Source organism: Hippocampus guttulatus, chromosome 10 (genome assembly GCF_054856545.1).
Source record: "Hippocampus guttulatus isolate MCC_2025c chromosome 10, RoL_Hgut_1.0, whole genome shotgun sequence".
Taxonomy (NCBI): domain Eukaryota; kingdom Metazoa; phylum Chordata; class Actinopteri; order Syngnathiformes; family Syngnathidae; genus Hippocampus; species Hippocampus guttulatus.
Window position 1 is genome coordinate 6,493,496 of NC_141270.1, and position 23,581 is coordinate 6,517,076.

Sequence of the window (23,581 nt, forward strand, 5' to 3'; positions counted from 1 at the left end):
TTTTTTTTTGCTGTTAAATTGTTCATGTGTAATAGTATCCTTTTTGTTATTCTTAAAGTCTTAAAATCATGATCGGGGTTTCTAGTCACCTTTAGCCCTGCCTACCCTTTCAGTTTTACTTTACGTATGATTAACTAACCAGCTACACGTTTGCATACTGAACGCCAAAGCATTCCAATATTGTGATGGCCACGCAGGTGTGCAATGTCACGATTGTCATGTTAGGCGCATGTAACCCCAGCTCTCCTGAAGACACGGGTGAGAAAGTAAAACGGAAGAAAACAAAAAAGGCGTGTGAAGCAAAAAAGGAGTGCTCACTTGCCCCCACCCACCCCCTCTCTCTTTACGCACTGAGAGAGAGAGAGAGAGAGAGAGAGTGGGTGGGGGGTAAGTGGAAGAGGAAGAATGAGGAAGACGAGCCTCTCTGCACTCCGGTCCCAACCCAAGCACACATGCGGGCTCTGCTGATGAGGCTCCACCGCGGTCATTCAGGTCGCTCCGGAGGCGCTCCATGGAAACACGCCGACCACACTCCCGCCACCAACAAAAGATAAACAAACAAACACACGAGGAAGCAGCAGGAAGAAGAAGAAAAAAAGTGCCCGCGTGCATGGGAATCCGGACTGGTCTGTCTCCCCTCCACCACTACCACCACCACCACCCCCTCCTCCACCTCCTCCTCCTCCGACTTGTGTGCGCCTTCGCTCGGGGGCTCCGTCCGCCGCCTCGGTGGTTATAAGAGGAGCTCCACTCGGCTCACCTCCACTCGGCTCACCTGCACTCGGATCACAGCTCGCACGGAAGGTAGGAACTTTCCCCGTCCGCACCACACATTTTTTGGGGGGCTGATTTAAAACCGAAATGGAGCACCTGGAGGAGCTCTCCCCTCCGCTCGTGCGCAGCCGCCGGTATACCGACACTCTAAAGCTCATTCAATGCGCTCTCGGCTTCCTTCTTCCCCCCCGTTTTTTTTCTCGCTTCTTTTGTTGACGAGTGACAATTACGCATACCGAGCACGTCCTTGAACCTTCCCCCCCTGTTTTTGAAATCGACTTTTACTATGCAAGTGAGGCTCCACATCGGACCCCCACCCCCCTAAATTTGAATGGACCACTGATGCACTCAGTCCAATGTGAGTGATTTTTATTTTTATTTTTTTCATTTCAAAATACTCATCTGAGTCTCTTTTGTGTTGGAAAAAAATGATACAGTCATGAGATTCACGCACCTACTTCTAGGATGCGGTCCCATCACTGGAAGGCTTTCCAGGCATTTTCCCGCCTGACTTCACCCCAAGCTTCATCGCTGTCTATTATGGGATGAGATTGCAGACCAGATTTGATTAAAAAAAAAAAAAAAAGAACAGTGAGCGGATAAAATGTCACACGTATAGAAATGAATCATCTTTGAATGACTGCATCCCGATTTGAATAAACTGCACAGTCTTCAATGTCAATTCTTTAATGATGCCGACGACGGCTGAGGTTATCACATAATGCCTCCCCCCCTCCCTCCAAAGTCATAAATATCCTCTAATGGTCGGCGTTCATGCTGAAATGATCATAATGATAGAGCGAGATGCTGTGAATGACAAATACGAGCGCGTTTGCTTCAACACAGAGGATTGTTTGAACAGCTTTGCGCTCCTCCATGAGTGCATAAAAGTGTTGCAAGGGGGCCCCGGTGTTTACGGTAAACATGGAAAAAAGGTCAGGGATTGCAGGATGTTAATAGATAACTGAGTAAGGCGGGAAAAGAAGCGATACGGCGCAGATTTGTGGATTAATTTGTCCTTCTCAAAGAAACATTGTATTGTCTGATGAGGAGTAAGTGCTTGATTGCATAAAAAAAATTGGCTGACAGGTTTCTCGCCATGCCACAGGAGGAGTACAGTACTCGTAGCTGTGTAGCCGAAATCGATGCGCCGATTGAATGCATCGGGCGTTCATCATCGTCGATCAGTGGCGGCAGTGTGAGCGCATGGCTAAAAATGGAAACAAATGAAGCGGCTAAGCGAGTCGCCGGGATGACTTGTTGGCCTCCCTCTTGGCCGGAAGAAGTCAAGATGATTTTTGAACGTCTGGAACATACATTAAAACAGTAAACAAACAAAAAAAGAGCAGTATAGACCTATGGTAAAATAATCTGCTCATATAATCTGTTTTCATCTGAATTGCATTGGCATGCAGAACATTGCTCAGATGACTCCTTGTTGAGAGCAGTGATTCAGTTGCAAAATACTTGATTTTTTTTCCCCCTCCAAGTGGCCAAAAGACACCTTGCAAACGGAAAACGTGAACCGAGATCATTTTTCGTTTCTGTTACTCAATTTATTGTTTGTTCCCACAATATTTCCTGAGCATGATGCCATTTTTCATTGACTCGAGGGGCAGTTGTGATTCAGCCTTATGGACTCTGCCTAGCAACAAGTGGCTGGGCTCTGATCGGGTCACAAGTTGTTGTTTTAATCTGAATTTCATTGGCCTGCGGAACATTGATCGGATGTGCCAACAAGAACAATGGTGATTTCATGTCGACATAAGAGGGGCAGGTGGCGCAGCGCCCCACCTGGAACTGATTGTGGCTTAAAGTAGTGGTTTTTAATCGGAATTTGGAGCAGTGGTCCACCGATGCCACATTTTGGCATTGGAGTAAAAAGCTTGTTACTTTGACTTCTGATAAAATTGGGCTTAAGTGTTTTTAACATATTTCACGTATTGAAAGGCGATATTGTTTGGTGCAAACGCACAGAATGCAGTGTATGCGGTCTTCTGACGAACACAGCAGCTGCTGTCAGGTTTCAAAACGCTTTCATTTTAGTTTTTTTTATGCTTGCATTTTAATCTTCTGAGACAATCGTCATTGGAATGAACAATGGCGTACTGCAGCCCCAAGGGGGGAGCAAGTTGCAGCTTCTAGATGACGCATGCACAATATCATGAGACTGAATATTCATGTCTCATGCCACTTTCCTGTTTATAATAGTAATAGCATACACGTGCAAATAATTCGACGCATTCCCCTCATTCGACATCTGTTTGTGTAAGCTTATGTACTCTCCCCACTCCCCCCCTTTGCTTCTCTGTAAACCGTACACGCACACGACGGCCACGTATGTTCGCCGCTAAATAATGGATGGATCCAAAAAAGCCTACATGTGAGGAATTAGCATGCTAGAGCAATAGCCTGGTTAAAGTATGGCACGTTGGTGGAATTGGCTACCTCACAGGCTGAGAACGCATGCGACTCAAATGGATTGATGATTGTTGAAAGCACTGATGTGCGTCTTGAAACGATTTTGCATAAAACAAAGTGCTACGCTGCCTCCATTTTTGTCCCTCAAGATACGATCTGAGTCCATGTACTCCGTCATGTTTATTATGATACTCTCATGGTGTGTAATTTGGTAGCTTTGTAACAGGTTCACAATGAATAAACTCCACCAGAAATTGGGGTGAAGTAGGACGTCCATTTTCGTACCTAAAAGTAATATTCATGAACTTTGGACTAATTTTCAGACTCCAGTATGGACACAAAAGGGGCCAAAGTCAAACTTTGGTTTATCTGACGCCTTTCTGGGCTCTGTCTTAAGTACATGTACCTTTTCAACAGATAAAAGTACGCTAATATTCTCAAATTGGAACGACACTCCTCCTGCCCAAAGTCAGCTGGAATAGGCTCAAACACGCCCGCAAATTTCTATTTCCCTTTGTGTACCTCCAAGTCTGTCTGTCTGTGGTCCGATTATTTCCGAGTTATCCATCTCGTCGTAAGTAGTAATGACTCGCTGTCAAGTTCTGAAACGCAATGGCTCATCATCCAATCAGGACCCAAAAAAGCTTCAGGTATGTCGATGGCAGATTACAAGACAACCTTTGCGGCTATGACCGGACCTTGAACCGATTTAATGGGTACATTGATGTCCGTGCTCTATTTTTAGCACGTGTTTACCCTCCTAGTTGCTGACCATTCTGTGATCGTTTTCGGAAGCCGCGGCTATAAAAGAAAAGATGATAAATGACGGATGTAACCGCAGGCGTGTGTAAAGCCCAAACGGCGAGCTGACAAATGTTCTTGTCATGAAATAAGACACCAGGGGTGCCCCTTTTGGACTTCCAAAATGAAAATACCCTTCTGCTGTCCTCTCAGTGTCGGACATAAAGACAGAGAGCAAAGCTAACATTGTTTTCATGATGTGCAATCTTGTTTTTTTGAATTTATTGTATCCTATTTGGCAACGTTGGCCTTTTCTGGTTTAATTTCATTAAGCTCCTATTGATGTTTACTTTTACCGACAATCTTATAAATTTTTTATCATGTTTCGGCTTCAAATGTTTTTCATCATCTGTCTGCTAAAAAAAAAAAAATCATCATCTGTCTGCTAAAAGATTTCCCTGGGATGTATCAGCTTCATTCTCTGCAGTACATTGTCTTTGGAGAGTGAGTGGCTTGGGGCGAATTAGGTTTCTGTCATCTGATTGCGTCATGATTTAATTTGATTTTTTTTTTTTTAAAGATACAATGCACGTCTTTGATCATTTCCTCCAAAAACCCCGTTTGATGGAAATCAGGTCCGGTTTTATCCGATTTCAAAATATCGACTTTTAGGTTCTGGCATGGTGGCTAATTTTGATGCCAACTTGTCAAACTGAGAACCTCACGAGCGTAGCGATACAGGCATGCGCCACATGTTTGGCTCTTTTTCCGCATGAGCTTGTGGTTTTTATTTATTTAGTTTTTTCCCCCTGCTGAGTTCCCTTTTGAATGCGGCCCTTTTTGATAGGGGCTCATGGGGGGGGGGGGGGTATTATGGAACGTGATATTTCAATTAGAAATCAATGGCGCTGCCAGCATTCAGCAGGCCAAAGCTCTCCAGTGTTAGCCACCCGCGCACTTGATACTGCAACCTGCTAATTCATACTTTTACTCCGTTTGTCTAGCGATTAGAAGCTTGTAATTTCTTTCCTTTTTTTTTTTGCTCCGTTAGGATTCATCTTCAGCACCTCTCAGATAAGTGTCAATAATTGTCTTGTGTTATGCCCCAAATCGGTTTAGGGTGATTTTCTTGGGTGATAAGGAACTCATTTAATGATGTTTTAAAAAAAAGGAAAAACAAAAGCTCTATCGCACAGGTGTCAAAGTCAAGGCCCGGGGGCCAGATCTGGCCTGCCACATCATTTTATGTGGCCCGCGAAATCAAGCATGTCAAGTTCCATGCTGCTTGCTAAAGTCTGAACCAAAATTTCAAATTGTCATATGCAATCCACAATAGCAGTCATTATTCTTGGCTTCTGATTTTAAAACTCGTTATTCATCAATTTGTTGTCTGCTGTGTATGTAATGTATGGAAGGGATGAAACATTTATATGGTTTCCCAAAATTCATAACGGCCCTCCTAGGCAAACCGTAACTACAATGTGGCCCGCGACAAAAATGAGTTTGACACCCCTGCTCTATTGGAAGACCTAATGTCCTTTCAAAAGCGTGTCACTAACCACATTTTAGGGTATCCAGAGGCTGAGCTGCACTGTCTTTGTTTACCGAGTAGTAGAAACACGTCGAGAACACTCACCCCGCAAAATGTTTGATAAATGTACTATTTCACTCATAGTATGACTTTGGCGGCATGTCATGACATAGTATGACAGTGGGTTGTCTCCTGACCCTGAGGTTGTGTGTTCAATCCCCGGCCCTTGTGACAATGTGTCCTTGAGCAAGATACTGAAAGTTACTCCCGATGCTGCGTCGTCAATAGACCATTTGCCATTTCAATTTTAGGGATATGTGGTGTTTAATTTGCTAAAAATAAATAAATAGTTGCATCGAATGGACTTTTACAAATGACGGCATAAAATCTATCAACAATTGTCACTTCTTTCCGTTATAAGCAAGGCAGACGAGGTGCAGAACAGGAGCTATAAAATTAATAAAACTGTCACTTAGTTTTTAATTGCCGTTGTTACAGAGCTAGTAATGACCGACCACGGCTCATCACAGTTGATGAGTTATAGTTTGGGGTAAGAGTGAGGTTTTTTTTCAAGCACCTCGCTCTGCTTGGCACTCGATACCGTGCTCGTTATTGTGCGGAGGAAGCAGATGAGACACAGCGTGATCGTGGACGAGAGATACATATTGGCTCTCCATGACGCTTTTGTAATTGAATTTGGGACGAGAAAGAAGGATGAGCATAATAATCGATTCAATAATCGTTCAGATTGTCGATGAATCACGTCTGGCAAAAATGGAACGCGGTACTTGGCTTTGTTGATTCACTCTCAGGGAGGTTGCCGTCTCACGGAGAACAAAATGAGGCAGATGATCCCTTCGAAACAAGATTTCGGAACATCCGGGCAGATTTTATCGAGTGTAAATACTTCCCGTATAGTTTTACATGTTTGATGAAGGCCACATCCGAAGGGTTTATTTAATTTTTTTTTTCATTATGTTCCACCAGAAAAAAATTGTTTTTTTTGAAAGCCTTAACAAACCTTAGCGGTTCCGTTATCATTCGATTCAGTAAACCCTTTCTCTGAAATACAAATCTTCTAAAAGGATGTGGACTTGGGAGCTCTACAGGTCTCCAGATAGCTTCTTTGCCCAGACACAATTTTATTAAATCCTTTCAGGAAGCGATCAATAACAAAGCCTGGATACAGCGAGCGTTGTTCATTTGCGCTATAATTAATACTTGGGCTGTAGCGTGCAAGAAAACAAACAAACCAAATATCGATGACCGCATCAGCACTTTGCTGTTTTATTTACTGCCCCGGCGATCAACAATCCTCCTTTGGTTTATAACGCAGTCGTCCAACGTCTTAACTGTAATCATGGCGTAAATGCACAATGTTACACATGATGCTCTCGACTTCATAAATACATGCATTCATCTCATTATTTGTTGGCTACGGCCACATGATGAGTACGTCGTCCATTTAACATAAGCGTCAATCCCACGAGCTCCCTTCAACCGAAGTTCTTCCATCCCGATCCAGCAGCGGCTCCTCGTCTTGTGCGGTCACAAACAGGCTTTTGTGTGGCGTTTGAGATGATAAATTATTCAGTGGTTTGGGGATTTTTTTTCATCCCTTTTCTTCACCGAAGGGACTATATCTATATTTTTTTCTCTTCTTTTCCTCCAACAAGCGGATGAAGAACAACCGGCTGCTTTAGTGGTGCACCGCTGAGCTTTAAACGTGATTATTAGGGTTGAAAATCACCACATTGTTCTGTCAGGGTTGGACTCCTGAAGTGATATACTGTCTCTCGTCACTGTAATTCATCGTTTTTTTTGTTGTTTTTTTTTCAACATTCAGAGATTTTTAACAAGTGGAGATCCGAGCACTGGTCTTCATGTACCGAAAATCGGGCCAACTTTGAGCAGTTTTCGTCCCAGAGAGCAAAGTCAGAAAATGCTCGACGATTGGATGTCTATTGGAAGTGATCATCCTGTTGTGTGGGTTGTGTTAAATGTGTTTTTTAAAAAATTTTTACGGCCCTATCTGCTCATCAAGCCGTTGGTCCGGACAGTCGTCACTTACAAATCATTCACTGCTGTGGACATTTGCATCCATCATCTGGAATCCTACTGTGGACTTCCAGCAATGTGCAGATTGCTCACAATTTTTTTTTTTAAGGGTGGGTGCGGAAGAGTGTCTCATTCCCTCTTGCTTGTGAAATTCAGGCTTGTATGTGCAGATGGCGTGCATTGCATTGTTTAGGATTTGAGATCAGCACAGCCTTTGAGTAGAAGATAAAGATTAGGCGGTGAATCTCGGCTTGTCAAATCAATTACAAGGGAGAGAAATGCCAACACATTAAATCGGACACGTTTAGGCACCTCACACATAAACAGAGTCTCTGTATAATCTTGGACACAATTAGAGGCAGAATTGGTTATGTAACATGTATCAAATTGTTCCCCAACCTTTTTTCCACGAGAGACTGGTTCATGGTATGACTGATATTTGCTGACTTATATTAACACCAGGGTGATAACATACATTCCTGATTTGGCCATGAGAAGAGTTGGCAACTTCACTGTAGTTACCAAACTTATAGTTAGCATCACTTGTAGTTCTACAACTACCTTTCTTTCTTCTTCTTTGTATTGTTGGGCAGTCTAGATGCTGTGCGGTCCCACATAACTCTCACAACACACTTCTGTCTTTTTACTATGACAGACATGGTGACAGTAGTACAAAATGCTTGTGATGTGTCATTTAAAAATGGAATGTGTCCTTGATCGTTCCTCTTCCGCCAAATAATTGTAATTTGAAAGTACAGACAACCTAGCCACGTGTTCCCGCCGAGCCAATCGTGGCGTAAACACTGGTTGTTTGCTTAGCGCTTGTAAATTCCAGACTCGTACGGCAGGGTTTGTTATCTTGCCAGCCAGATTGAAAACACAATTTAGAATCCAACATCACCGCTGGCCAAAAGTGTTTACGCTGTAACCTCATTTACTCGGCAAACCTTGTTACCACAAGTCAGCCGGAGACGGTTATCAGGGAGCACTAGGAGAGACGTCCCGCAGACTTCGGTGTGGGCTGAAAGGGGGGGAAAAGGCATATTGTTGAATGGTGGCAATTCAAGTTTATCTTTGGCGGAGCTATTTGAACTTCTTGCCCTTTAAGCAACTCAAACACCTGCAAGATACCTTTTGATGTTTGAACTTGGCGTCTGCCTCCCAATGAAGTGCAGTATAAATTGCATTCATTTTACAGAGGCAGCGCTGCCGTATCTGTTGGAAGCGAAACAAATACATGAATAAATATGGAGATGATGATTGGTAATTTTACCTGGATAGAACAACGGTGGTCATTTCAATGCATAGGAAATTCAAAAACACAACTCGGTACGTTGAAGTCTGTTAAATTTATAAAGCAATTTGAATGTATGTTATCCAAAACATTTCATACCATTCATTCTGGAGCAACAGGTGGTTTTTTATTTTTATTTTTTTTAAACTTGTTGAGGGTTCAAATGAAGTCAGACTTAAAACACATTTTCCATGCGGACCGAAAGTCAACATGCCTTGAGGGTATGGTGTTAAGAGTTAGGTTTTCGTTGTTAGCCTTAGGGATAGTTATTCGGAGTTACCGTTTCGTATTTAGGTAAGCATTTGTGTTAGAGTTAGATGCTAGGTGTTAGGGTTTTTATTAGCTATTTGAGTTAGGTATTTGTGTTAGCATCAGGCGTTAGAGTTAGATTAGGATTTCTATGAGGTGTTAGGGTTCGGCGTAGTTGTTACAAGATGGCGATTGCTATTTGGGTAATAGTTTCTGTCCGCATGAGATGCTAGGTGTAAAAGATTGCTGTTAGCGTTATGGTTAGGATTAGCGCTGGGAAAAAGTGTATGGTGTTCATGCTCGGGTTGGGTCTCAAAGTTTTAGACATTAGGCACTACGGTTAGAGTCGGACCTTAATATGTATTCTATCCTACTTGTACTACTTTTCTCACCCTTGTGAAGTATTAATCAGGCATTGTTATTCCTGTGTCCCTTCCTAAAGGTTCAACATCCTCATCGATCGCCACCTAGCGTCTCTGATTCGGACGTCAACATGGCCCTGAGGCTGTCAGTCATCGTCCTCGTTCTGCTAGTCAGGCTTCAGCCTTTGCTAGCTGGTGCTCCCCCCGAGCCCAGCTTGGGCGGCTCGGTGTCGGCGGTGTCCACCAATAAGACGGATTGCAGCAAGGCAGCTGAGTGCACGCCTGGCGTCATGCTGCCCGTGTGGGAACCCATGAACCCATCGTTTGGTGACAAAGTGGCCCGGGCGACGGTGTACTTTGTAGCTCTGGTGTACATGTTCCTGGGCGTGTCCATCATCGCCGATCGCTTCATGGCATCGATTGAGGTGATCACCTCCCAGGAGAAGGAGATCACCATCAAGAAACCCAACGGGGAGACCAGCACCACCACGGTGCGCATCTGGAACGAGACCGTGTCCAACCTCACCCTCATGGCCCTGGGCTCTTCGGCTCCGGAGATCCTACTGTCTGTTATCGAGGTGGTGGGCCATGGCTTTGACGCCGGCACCCTGGGCCCCTCCACCATCGTGGGCTCGGCCGCCTTCAACATGTTCGTCATCATCGGGATTTGCGTTTGGGTGGTGCCTGACGGCGAGACCAGGAAGGTCAAGCACCTGCGGGTGTTCTTCGTCACCGCCTCCTGGAGCATCTTTGCCTACATCTGGCTCTACTTGATCCTGTCGGTCATCTCTCCTGGAGTAGTGCAGGTGTGGGAAGCCCTGCTCACCTTCTTCTTCTTCCCCATCTGCGTGGTGTTTGCCTGGGTGGCCGACCGTCGCCTGCTCTTCTACAAGTACGTGTACAAGCGCTACAGGACGGGCAAGCAGCGTGGCATGATCATCGAGACCGAGGGCGACCGGCCGCTTCCTTCTAAGGTATACTCGGGCGCTCACCGTCATCTTCAAAGCTTCTCTTACACATATAGACTTCAGAGGCTTATCGTGAAAGTCTAGCTCTGCTTTATTTTATGGTCGGCCTTGTCTCCAGGCAACTCTTTAGTTTTTGTCGTCTTTCGTATCAGTGATGTTTGTCACAGATGTCACATTTCAACCCACTTGCTTCCATTAAATATGACGTTACACTGGAAACTGTAAACAAAACCAAAACCATAAAAGGCTGGAAAAGCAAGAGGAAGCGCAAGCCCCCATCGCATTCACCATGTAAGACAACTTTTTTACAACTCGCAGTCTTGTGTGTAAAATAGCGATACTAGATTAGAGGCTGGAATAGACCTGCCAGTTTGCTAGGTTTTGACTAATCTGAAGTCCACGTACTGGCCATCTAAACCGACTTTTCCCACTTAACTGTCTTGTCTGTACGGTTGAATCACTAATTTTCCACCTTCCAACATACTGCAAAATCAGAAATCTTTTAGACTGGCTATCTCAACCGGCTTCTTCTTCTTTTGTCGCGCGTATAATGTACCGATGTTAGATTAGCGTTGAAGGCTAGCTTGCGCTTTAGCAGAGCAATACGGCATCCGGCAATCGGATAATTACATGTGACATCAGGGTGGGAGCAGTTAGTGTCAGGTGTTAAACTCCACATTCTTGTGAATTTACTTGACACACCCTGATTCTACTCCTTGACAGTACCTTCAGTCGTAAAATAGCCACGTCCACTTGATAGCTCCATTCCAAAATGGCGGAAAAATGCCAAGTTTTAAGGTGTTGTCAAAGCGGCAATACGTCTGTTGTGGCTCTGACATTACACGAAGGTGGATTATTGCCCGTTTGACTTTCACCATTTCAGAATGGTGAAAAAAACTTTTAAGGCGCTAGCTCCTGAAACTACCTGGTTGACTTTCCCCGCCATCAAAAATGTTGACTTTTAAAGTAGTGTAAACGGGACTTACCACTGTATACTATTCGCGTACGACCTTGGGGCGGATAATTGCCAGGTCGACTTCATTCCCAATCCCTTAATGAAGAAAATTGCTGACTAATAAGGCAGTGAAAAGGGATTGACTTAAAAATTTAAGTGTTGCATATATTTGTCAGCAAATATTCAATTTTGCCAGAAAAGCATTGTCATTATGGTGTTTCATGCTTTAAAAATGGGGTGTTCTCTTTTGTGGAAAGTTCATATTCAAAATTATTATATGCTGTTTTCATCCAAACAAGAATGTATGCTTCTTTCAAATATTTTTTTCTTTATTCAAAGCATCACTTTGAGGCTAGCAATCATAATAGTGTTGTTGTACAAACAGACAAGGCCGTGAAACCCAACCGCACCCTCGGAGGGTGATGATATGCAAATTCCCACCGTGTTAAATTGCCAATTTGCCTCAAGTATCAAAGGAAAAGTCATTTTCAATCAACGCCTGTACAGCCTCGCGCGCCCCGACAGCTACAAAAGGAAATAAAAAGCAGATGATGGACTTGTTTCTGGCTCATGAAATTTATGTGACGACAGCCACGCGCACGGAAACCGGTGGCACTGGTTTTTGGATTTTAGCATGTCAAGAATGCTTCAACTTTAAAAGTTAGCTGAATTTGCGTCTGCATTACATCATCCAAAACTGTACCACCAGATTTAGCATCGGTCGTAGACGAACTAACTCAAACACTTAAAGTTTGATATGCTCTTCATGAATAAATAATGTCAATAGTTTTTTTTGTTTGTTTTTGCTTTCCATACAAAACAGCAGTGGGCAAAGGCATAAAGGGAACAAAGGCTGAATTAAAATATATTTTTTGAGTATTTCTTTATCTTATTAATTTGTTTGGATTTGTTGTCAAAAATCTCCGTAAAGTATTACTTTTTATGAATGTATAAAAATGTTTTTGTGTGTATTATACGTGAAATATGAAAATAAATTATTTTATACTGAAATTTATTATAATGAAATCACTATTAATAATACAATTGAAAAGATGACATCATTAATATTTTAGTATTACATTATAAAGAGTTTCTTTTACATTTATATATTAAGCATTTATTTCATTTATCAAGACAACTAATTTTTAAAAATATTAAATTGTATACTTCAACTAATGTTACATTAAAATGTAAGCAGTTCAAAGAATGGAGAGTTACCTCATCAAATTAAAATTACATTATTTTACAAAATACAAACTATTTTACATGCATTTATTTGTTTTTAAACCGTATTTTATGAAGTACATTAGTTTATAAATTGGTTTGTTGGTATAAATTCAATAATCCTAAATAAAAATAAAACGTGGAAATTATCTTTTTATCATTATATTACAACATTTTACATTTTGCACACATTCTATTTATTTTATTAATAATTGTACAATTACATTGATCATGAAAAACACACTTCATACATGAGAATGAGTTATTATTTTGGAATAAAAAAAAGCATTTTCCAGATGAATCCTTTTTTTCCTCTCTCACTCACAAATCATTTGCCTGACCCTTTCTGTCCCTTTTAAAAATCAAATGCCCCTTGAGTGCAGCCGGGAGTTGACTCTTTGCCTCCTCCGTCTCAAGGTGGACATCGAGATGGATGGCAAGATGCTCAACTCTCACGGCGGGGTGGACTTCCTGGATGGCCCGCTGGGTTTGGATATTGACGAAAAGGACCTGGACGAGGAGGAGACCCGCCGAGACATGGCCAAAATTCTCAAGGAGCTCAAACAGAAGCATCCTGACAAAGAGGTGAGGAGAGTTTTATTTGTCCTGAGGCCTGTTGTGGTGTGTGTTTGATGATGCACAGGATGGTAGAACTGGTTTGACAAGGTCCCACCAGGGCTCTTTGTTCTGTTCGAATGAGGACTGACCCCAAAAAGCATTAGCTAACGAGAAGCCGATGTTAGTCTTTGGCGTGAGAAAACCCAGCAATTAGCTTTTTATGGGAGTACCCTCTTGGTAAAATGTTTTGGGCTTGACTGTTTTAAATATAATAGTTTTACATCGACTTATCAAACTTCTTGTAGTGGTTTTGGTGAAGGCAGCACTTCACTTAGTGGGTTTGTGTATGAGGTCCAACACAAACAACATAGAATGTGCGGCTAATAAGAGTTGAACCAAGGTAGCGCGGGTAGCTAATGCTAATCAATGCTAACACGACAGCTCTGCTTACCTTTTGGCCATTATATTCGACAGTACTTCTGTGTGTTGCTTGACAATGGAGTATTTTTGACGAGTCAAGTCGTTTTTTAAAAAAAAAGTGAGTTTGAGGGTTAAATGTACAAGTAAATTCTGTTTAAAATGTTAGCTGTTAGCGTGAAGGTTACAAAAATTCTGGCAAGTTTCAAAGTTGGAATCATATTCAGAGAAAGAAAACCACCGAGTCTGCAGCCTGACAGCTTCCAAGCTTGTCCGCCTCAATAAAAGTCGCAATCAACTCTTCCGAGTGAACAAGCGCTAACGTTAAGCTGTGTTGATGAATTCCGACATTAGGCGCACTCAGAGATTTAATAACGCCATCACACAGATCATGCAAGGCTTTGTGAGGCATTACACGGCTTTCTTTCCGAGGTATTATTTTCAGTTTTCAGCTCCTCATCCCCATAGTATCATGCTTTTACGAGCGCATCCGTGGCCCAAGATAGTCTGGTTTCCAGTGCGGGTGCATTTGTGAGGTCGTCTTATCTGGATGATTTAACATCACCAGCTCGGTTTTAGATCATATCTGCTGACATAATACCTTTGCTATACCAGATACTTTTATGATCTAGCTTGACATGCCAGAGGGGAATACAAGGACGGCGAGAAGGGAAGAATCTGAATGATCTTATCTCTCTGCAGAACAGCCTTCCCCAAACTTTTTAAGCCGTGTAATAATGCTTTAAAAAGCACAGTGTGTCTGTGGCGTATTTTACAAGGCTCCATTTTGTGGAAAATTGACTTTTTAAGAGCTTGTATACAAATTGTTGGGTCTCTGGAGTGCCTGCTCACCAATCAAGTGTGAAATTATACGACCAAGAACAGAGTTTTTCCTGGCTCTACTTGCGGCAGAGGTGGTACCATTTTGACCATGCGCCACAGTGTGCGTGTATCCTGTAAATTCAGCGGACCCATTTTCTTTTACAGGAAGCATACTTTAAATGAAGAGTTCCAATAAGAATGAGACAATTCCCATGTTAAAGCATTCATTTATTAAGACTTGTATTGAAGAATGATGGGCTCATCGCTTGTGTGGCGGGTCCATCTTTAAGACGATCATCGATTATATTGAAGCAGAATTCAAGCACACCGTGGTCCGTGTCCACCTTTGCCGCAAAAGCACGCTGCGAGAAAGCCCTTGGGAATTTTGACGACTAAAAACAGTCATCTCAATGTCAACTACGGGATCTGAAACACTATTCCAGCCATCTTGTCACCTCTGCGTCCCGCGTCCTAGACGCATAATTTTCCCGCCAGACGCACAGTTCCAAATAATGTGCGTTTTTGGGACGCAAGGACATTTCTCAGTCAACGATCGCAGTTTGATAATTGCCGCCATTGTTGTTTTGATCTCGCGTTAAGTAATCTCGCGTGATGAGATTTCCGTTCTCGCGAGACGAGATTGGCGAGATCGGCCTTCACCACGTGGAAGGCAGACGATTGCCAAGTCGTGTAACATTAAAACAAGTGTTGCGAAAGTTTATTGGGGAGATATCACAGAGGAAGCAGCTAAATTTGGATCGTTTTTTGCGACAATAATCTTGCATGCCTGAATTATTTAAATTTTTGCAGCATTTGTTTATAAGAAATAAACCTATTATCAATGTATCTGGTTGTTGTTTGTGTTATTATCTTATGCAATCACTTTTTGTTCCCGCGGTCCAGGCTCTGCTTCTGCACTAGTGCTGAGATTGTCTGTGGATTTGTGTGTGTTGAATCAAGGTGGAGCAGCTAATAGAACTGGCCAATTACCAAGTCCTGAGCCAGCAGCAGAAGAGTCGGGCTTTCTACCGTTGCCAGGCCACCCGACTCATGACGGGCGCAGGCAACATCCTGAAGAAACACGCCGCCGACCAGGCCCGCAAGGCCGTCAGCATGCACGAGGTGCGCTCCGACGTCTGCGACAACGACCCCATCTCCAAGGTGTTCTTCGAACCCGCCACCTACCAGTGCCTGGAGAACTGCGGCACGGTGGCGGTGACCGTCCTGCGGCGCGGCGGCGACCTGGCCAAGACCATCTCCGTGGAGTACCGGACCGAGGACGGCACGGCCAACGCCGGCTCGGACTACGAGTTCACCGAAGGCGTGGTGGTGTTCAAACCCGGCGAGACGGTCAAGGAGATCCGCGTGGGAATCATCGATGACGACATATTTGAGGAGGACGAGAACTTCCTGATCCATCTGTCCAATGTGAAAGTCCTGGCCTCAGAAGGCGAGGAGCCCGCAGAGGACGAATCGGCGAACCACGTGGACTCGGTGGCCTGCCTGGGCTTGCCGGCCACGGCTACCGTCACCATCTTCGACGACGACCACGCCGGCATCTTCACGTTTGAGGAGCCGGTGTTCCACGTGAGCGAGAGCGTGGGCACCATGGAGGTGAAAGTGCTGAGGACGTCGGGCGCCCGCGGCGTGGTCACGCTGCCCTACAAGACGGTGGAGGGGACGGCACGGGGCGGCGGCGAGGACTTCGAGGACGCGCACGGCGTGCTGGAGTTCCAGAACGACGAGATCTTGTGAGTAACCACGCCATCGTGTATGCTGGTGATGAGGAAACGAGGTGCGATGTGGTCACAACTATGGTTCGCTCAAGTCTACACTTTCACCTTCTTCATTTCTATCAATCTGTCCACTCTCCTTTTGAGTTTTGGCTTCCATTAGGATGCTGTTTTAATCTGCCGAGGGCAGAGGCGGGGGTCTTGTGTCACATGACTTAACGAGAGTCTTACTTACCTGTATGTTGTCAATTTTAGGACATTGAGCCAAGGGTAGAAAAGGCACCAAGTATAAATACAGTACCTCGACTTATGAGTGCCCCAATTTCCCAAATTACGAGTCCGCGCTTGGTGGATTTCTTTTTTCGTTGGATTTACCGGCAAGCCGCTCAAGTGAAGTGACAGCCACAGCCACCGATGAATTTTTTGACATTAACTTAAAAACGAGATCTTGTGAGTAACCACGCTAACGTGTCGAGGTATGATGTGGTTACAACGATGGCTCGCTCCACTCCATTTCCATCAATCGTTACACTCTCCTTTGATTTTGGATTGCACTCGACTGCCATTTTTATGCAGTTAAGGGCAGAGGTTGGACTCACGTGAGATTTAAATGCTCAATTTGAAGACTTTGGGCCAGTGACGGTGAAGCTTGTTCTTTGTATGTTTCCCGATTAATTGCGATTAATTGCAATTAATTATGATTGTGAAAGTCATCGACAATACAGAGAATGTCATCGTGAATATGATAGTATCGCTACCAAAGTGGCTTTGTGTGAATATATTCTATAAAGTATGACTTGACTTGCTGAAGCCAAGTAACGACAAACCTTGAAACTTTTAGTGTAGATTGGACTTTTTTTTTTTTACGACAGTAACTTGAGAGTTACTTGAAACTTGAAGGTTTAAGACTTGAGACTTATTTATGACCTACTCACAGACTTGTACGTGACTTACAGCCATCACTGCTTTTCGGGTTCCACCGGGCCGCTATTTTAATCCGTTCAGGGTTGTTATCGATCGCCAGCCTCCTTCCCGCTCTGCACGCTCAGCAGGTTCCGTCCTCTGCGTGGCACGCGGGGTGAAGATGTTTGAAAACGGGGTTATTTGTTGCGCGGATCTTAAGCAGCGAGGAATTAAAAGCTGAGGCATTTCGCGATAGATCACGCACGGGGCGGATTGCCCTGAGAACAGTGCAGCCGATCGATAAGCTCGTCATCTTGATGCACCGCTGACTCGTGCGGGAGCATCGCAGGGGCAATCGTTACCAGTCGGGCTCTTGGTTTTAGCTCTGCAAAAAAAAATGAAAAAAGAACAACCTGTTGTTTGCCACTGGATGCTCTTTATCTGACCAAAAAGTGTCATTATGAGTCATGACAAAGGTTTTTGTGGTTGATTTATTTCGATATTCATAAGGTGGCGAACATCAATCAGTTTCAGTGAACGCTATTACAATTTATTGAATAAGATCGACACATTATTTTTTTTTCATTTCGATTGAGCGCTCTCACATTATTGCCACTGAACTGAAACGGACTGATTACAAGGGGATTGACTCGGTCCTGCCCTGAGGACAGATTCTATTGCATTTTTTTTCGGAAAGCTTCATTTCAGCCTGGACACGCACGCAAGCTGACATTTCAAGGTGTAAACAGTAAAGACAAAACATGTTTGTCGGTTTTGTTTTGTTGTTTTTTCAATAAAACGTTACGAGCGAAGTCGTTTTCTGTCAGGCATCCTATCCTCGTGGATGGCGGGCGAGCCTGCGTCGTAAATCAGCGATTGCGGTAAAGCCACCCCCGTCTCCTCTCTCGTCCATCGGGGCTTTACGAGACTGCAATAAAGTTCACAGATTCGAACCGATGGACCTTTCGCCATGGCGACCATTCATTGCTTTGTGGCCAACACGCAGGACGCCTACGACCATTTTGACCGGTCCAACATCCGGACTGTTGGCTTGGTGATTATCTTTTGAAGACCTCTGCTTAGATTGTTTCTCGCGAGTCTTGCAGATGAGTTATTGCCTCCACCAACGGCTGCAACGTTTCTGAGATAATGGATCATTTGTAGTAGTTCTGTTTATTGGTATCGCACAAGATGGTGGATGTTAAGAGTTAATAGTGATCAAGGTGTGACAAGTGATGTCGATTTTGCTCTGACCGAATGTCCCGTAGCCTTTAAAAAGTATTTCTATAGCGTTTGTTAATTTCTGCCGCGTAAAATGAGCCCTTTTGAAAAAAAAATCCCGTTCTTTTTTTTTGTTTTTGTAATAGCTCTGTTTATTTTCATTGTGCAAGTTGGCCGATATCATGAATCACTTAACAAAGAAGGCATTACATCAACTGTACGACACGTCTACGTTCCAAGTGTGCCAAAGGTTGTTTGTTGTTTTATTTATTTTTTCGACTGCCTTATGTATTCCCGAGTGCCCAATCTGCCACGTCGATTAAAAGCAGCCGCACAGTCCCGACGCAGCAATTAAAATACCTTCATTAAGCACTAAAGTATGTTGTCATTCTCCCTGCTGCTTTTTGTGTTGTGGCGAGGTGAGTACGTACAGTATGTCGATCAATCACGCGAAGAGTATCGCTGCCGCCTTTCCTTGAGAGGCATCGATCTATTTAATCTGTCCCATATATATGTATATAATAGAGAGAGAGAGAGAGAGAGAGTCAGCTGGAATAGGCACCCAATAGCAACCTTAATGAGTCGAGGGCTGAACACAAACAGATGAATCAGAGAACTCAATTCCCATTTTATTTATTTTTTACCAAGTTTAAATAGACATCCTGAGGTGAATGTGTAATCTTCATGTCGCAGCCTTACAAACCGCGCCTGGCCTCTCCTGGTCAAAGCTTTGTAACGAGAGCACCTCACCGGCGCACTTCAGCTTCTATTTCTATAAAACCCCAGTCCAGATGGAATTTGGTTCTGGAAGTGGGTCAGAGATTTTTCTTTTTGAAATTAGACATACTGATGAAGACTGTCGGCTTGTTCCTCGCATGTAACCAACGTCGGTTAATCACATCTCTAATAGCTCCACGCCAAGAGCGGCGCACACTAAAGACCGACATACACGCACGCACAAAGTGTCTCCATAGAGTCGATTTTTGACCCTGTGAGTTAGAAAAATACACTTGAAACTATAAACACACACACACACACCCACACACAGATTCCTCTGCACCATTTTTGCAATCTCCATAAACAGGCAGGAGAAACGAGATCCGGATTCAAATGAGGCTCCCTCCTACATGCACACATAAAACACACAAAACACACACACACACACTCACACATGGCAGACTGGGACCTCACACTCCAGTAAGCAGCACAGATTGACCTTTTGAGATGCATGTTCACCAGTCACACAAGTGTTGGGTTTCTGCATTTGTGTGCGAACTGTATGTGCATGCAATTTGAGGGTTTTAAAGCTGTTGTTGTTGATTATATCGCTTCGAGTGGTCTTAGAATTGTTAATTGTCATTAACACCTGCTTTGTTGTTAATGACATATGTTGTGATGAGCTGAGTTTGTAAATGGCAATTGGCCAAATAGCGATGGTTGGCTGTATACAATTTCAGTGGCTAAAGTGGAATTTGAGTCTTTTAGGCTTATTGTAACACGTTTTTTAGAAATTAGAGATTACGTAATTGCTGGGGCAGGGCATGTTTGGCCACCCCCGGATTAGAGCAGTGAATTAAAACTTGTAGCATCCTTGTACAACTTTAAACAAAGTAATAAAAAGCTGGTGGAAGTTCCTGGCTGGCTCGCCTGTTAGGGCGAAGTGACATGAATGGATGACGATGGGCAGGCTAATTGTGTAAACGCTTGTGTTTATTTTTTTTTTTGGGGGGGGGGATAGTGAGGGGCCGGGCTGGGAGCCCATCTCACGGTTTAGTCCCTTTTATTTTGGTCACTGGGGCACGACAGTTGCGGCCAAATGTTGTGGGTTAGCGCAGGGATCGGTGATCTCATCATCATCAATTAGGATATCGTCATTTTTTAAAGATAAGATAAGATAAGAAAACATTTATTAGTCTCTTATTAGACATTAGAGTGAGTCTCCAGGAAGTAAATCACAATCTATTGTCATACTTGTGAAAGTTTCTATTGTGCAATTGTCGTCACTTGGTCCAACTTGCTAGAATTGAGGGACATTTAGTTTCACAATTATTGTAGAATCCAAAAGTTCGAAGAGATTAGCGACTTTCTCAAGGAGTTTTGACAGGACTAAGATGATCATATTCAACTGGCGTCGTTGCACAATCAAGACACTTCATGACTTCAGCGGCAATTGCTTTTGACACAACTGTGCGTGAGAAGTGAATGTCGGGTGTTAAACTTCACAGACCTGCCCTAACTCCGTTACATCTCTGGCGCAACCAGTTTTTACAATAAACACGTCTTGTCAAATTGTTAGTTTAACGATACTCTTCTGGGGTTTTTGTCTTCGCTACTCTTCTGGGTTTTTTGTCTTAAGTGCTCATATTTAACGAAACCAAATGCAAAACGCGTCTTATTAGCGCCGTGTTGCCGCGGGTTACGGCGCTAATAGCGGCAGCGTTGTGTGGCCGAATTGGAGTAAGAAGTTGTGAGCATTTTCACACTCCGCTGAGCCGCTCATTGTCACTCTTACCCCATGCTGCTTATTGTACTGCGGTGACACCAAGGAAGGCCTCAATGGAATGGGGGGGGGGGGGGGGTGAATGCAGAGCAGAAAAGACTAACAAGTGCTGGAGTGGGGGAAAAAAAACACTCACTGACAGAGTGTGTTATTCCCTTTTTTTTTAAATTCGACAGTGTGTTTTGTGTAGCTATTTTTCTTTCGAAACAAAGTTTGAACTCCAGAAAATAAGTGTTCCAAGCTCTCGCGCGGTTCAGCGTTTTGCGGCCTCACTAACATCTTTTTTTTTCTTTTTTCAAGGGATCGTTCTTAAGCGGTTTTTCAGTCATTTTACACACTGTAATGCCCTTGTACATGGGAAAGGAGAGCTGTCGTTGCTGATGTATTTTTCAGCTATTTCTTTTTCTTTTTTTTTTTTTTTTAATGCCAGAGAACAGGAAAACACATGACTGAAATGTTTTTTTGGGGGGAGGGTATGGTTGAAGATAAGAGTTAGGGTTTGGGGTTTGATGTCGAGGCTAGGATGATGTTTTAAGAGAAGGTTATGATTAGGGAGTAGGAGTGAGGGTGACATTTCGGACTAGGGGTTAAGAAAATGCTGTTGATGATAGCTCGATTGAATATTAGGGGTAAGGATTAGGGATTCCAAATAGGCGTTACGGTTGGGTTTGGAGATAGGAGGAGTAGTTCGGTTAAGAACTCAGACTCTGGTTTTCGAGGGCCAAGCTCCTGCGTGTTTTCGATGCTTCCCTCCTCCAATACAGCTGATTGAAGTGATCACGATCCTTATCGGGATACTGCAGAGCTTGCTGATCGTCGAATCATTTCAATCAGGTGTGTGGAAGGAGGCAGATAAGGGTTACGGTTAGCGTTTCAAAGTAGGTGTGAGGGGGGGGGGGGTTAGTATTGGGGGCTGTGAGTTGAGAGGAGAAAAGGGTTTGGATTGGGGTTGGGGTTAGAATGAGTCGGGATCAGGGTGAGGATTATGGATTTAGGGGGTAGGGGGTTAGGGTTGAGGGTTAGGATTAAGTGTTCGACATGGGGGGTAGGATTCAGTTCTAGGATTTGGAAGTGGGGTTCAAATTTATGGTTAGCGATAGCATAAGGCAGTAGTAGCAAGCTTTGGTTTAGGATTAAAAAAAGGCCATTTGAATTCAAACAATAATAATGACGGTGTCTACGTGGCCTTCATTCTGAATATAAATTCATTGCCAGTACTGTACTGTTAGTAGGGTGTCGGATCTTTTCTGGCCTCCACTACTACCTCCTCCCTTTCGCTCTCCTTTGTATTCATTGCAATTGGAGAGCGAGTCACTGACTGCGCTTTGTTCTTAAAAATAAGCTCCTTTTCTTCTCCTTTAGCACCGGCTCTGTCCTCCACCTCAACTCGCTCCGCTTTCTTCTCTCTAACAAAGAGATTCAACAGAACCAACAATAATTTGGCAGTCATACCAGCTGGACGCGAGCTGTAGTAGCTCATATTTTGGGCGTCGCTATACCTGAACCGACTCCGGGGTTTCTTCCCACTGTGGCCATTGTGTGTTTACAGCGTGTTTAGCATAGCGTGCATAGTTAGTGGGCGATGAACAACACGAGAGGAGCTTGTCCAAAAAAGGACAGGACCAGAAATGGACTCTGAGTACACTCCTTGTGACATAAGATAAAAGCACAGATTGTTCAGTGAGATGAAAGCACACTTCCGATAGCGGTGATTTGTGGCTGACTATATTTACATACATTTTGCAGAGTGGAGAATATTCACCAGCGAGTGTCCTATTTGTCAAGTGAGCACTTTTGTCACTCTGCTCAGACCTCTTTCTCAGAAGCAGGATTCTAACGTGCGCTCCAAGCAGCTCATTGATGAGCCGATGATGGCTGTTAGGTTTTCCATTTTTTAAAAATTCATCAGTCTGGGATTGGTGGATGGTGACGAAGTGACAAAAATTGTCACAGAAAACCGGGCTACTACAGCCAATTGGAGACTGTGGGGTAGATACCGAAGTTGCCAAGTGTTGTAAAATAAGATGAGCCTTGTTGTCCTTTATTACTCTTATTTTTGAGCACTATGGCTGGTGTGGAGGTTTTTTTTTTCAGCCAATGCTCCACAGTCTCCACTAAACTGCAGCATCTTGGTTTTTATGTTGCCCTTAGTCACCTCTTGATTAGAAAAAAAAATCGACATACCAAGAGCATTGTAAGAGTTTTAGTTTTTACTTTTGGAGCAATGGGTGCACTTTTTATTCTGTCTCTTTCTTCATTAAGTCAGCAACTTTTTAATTTATGTCACTGCTAAGCTGCGGAAGACGTGTGACTAATCAGCATGCTGAGGTAATAACGTCGATAACGGTTCCGTCCTTTAAGAATCTGATGATTTGCATGCAGCCTGGCTGTGTAGATGAATTTGACATTTAGAGAGCCACGCTGGCTATTCGGAGCTATTTCGACTTGGATCTGACATTTTCCTGTAGATGAGGACTTACATCGGGTAAGGGTGACGAAAGAAGTGCCGATAACTCAGACGAGAAGCTGATTTGTGCCACTTAGCGTCCCAAATCACTGTGGTGGATCGTAGGTGGAAAGTGGAACTGGTGTTATAGATCTTACACACACACGCAGGCATGCATGCTTGTTGCAGTGTAAACTAATCTGCAGGAGCTCCAGTGGGCACAATCCCAGGTTTAGCGATGTGATACCAAGAGCGCTGAAAGCTCATATCCTTGAAGTGTTTGGTCTATGTACATACTAGTTAAAGGTGTAACCAACACTAAACCACAGAGCTGTTTATGGGTAAAAACAAACAATGGAGAAGCCAAGAGCGGAGTTCAGGAAAAGTGGTTGTAACCAAAGTAA

The 23,581-nt window shown here is 43.6% G+C and overlaps 1 protein-coding gene across 3 annotated transcripts in view; it reads left to right on the top strand.

Annotated features, from left to right (window-relative positions):
• Positions 1-385: 385 nt before the first annotated feature.
• The window catches only part of slc8a1b (solute carrier family 8 member 1b), a 90,806-nt gene continuing 67,610 nt past the window's right edge, over positions 386-23,581 (top strand). For 2 of the 3 annotated variants that reach the window (XM_086122002.1, XM_086122000.1), the window contains exons 1-4: positions 386-804; positions 9,511-10,404; positions 12,995-13,162; positions 15,335-16,125. In XM_086122002.1, the coding sequence (XP_085978128.1) occupies positions 9,562-10,404; positions 12,995-13,162; positions 15,335-16,125 (1,802 nt within the window). In that variant the 5' untranslated portion in view covers positions 386-804; positions 9,511-9,561. Of the gene's footprint in view, positions 805-4,987; positions 10,405-12,994; positions 13,163-15,334; positions 16,126-23,581 lie in introns of all 3 variants that reach the window. The other variant, XM_086122001.1, reaches the window with a different exon arrangement.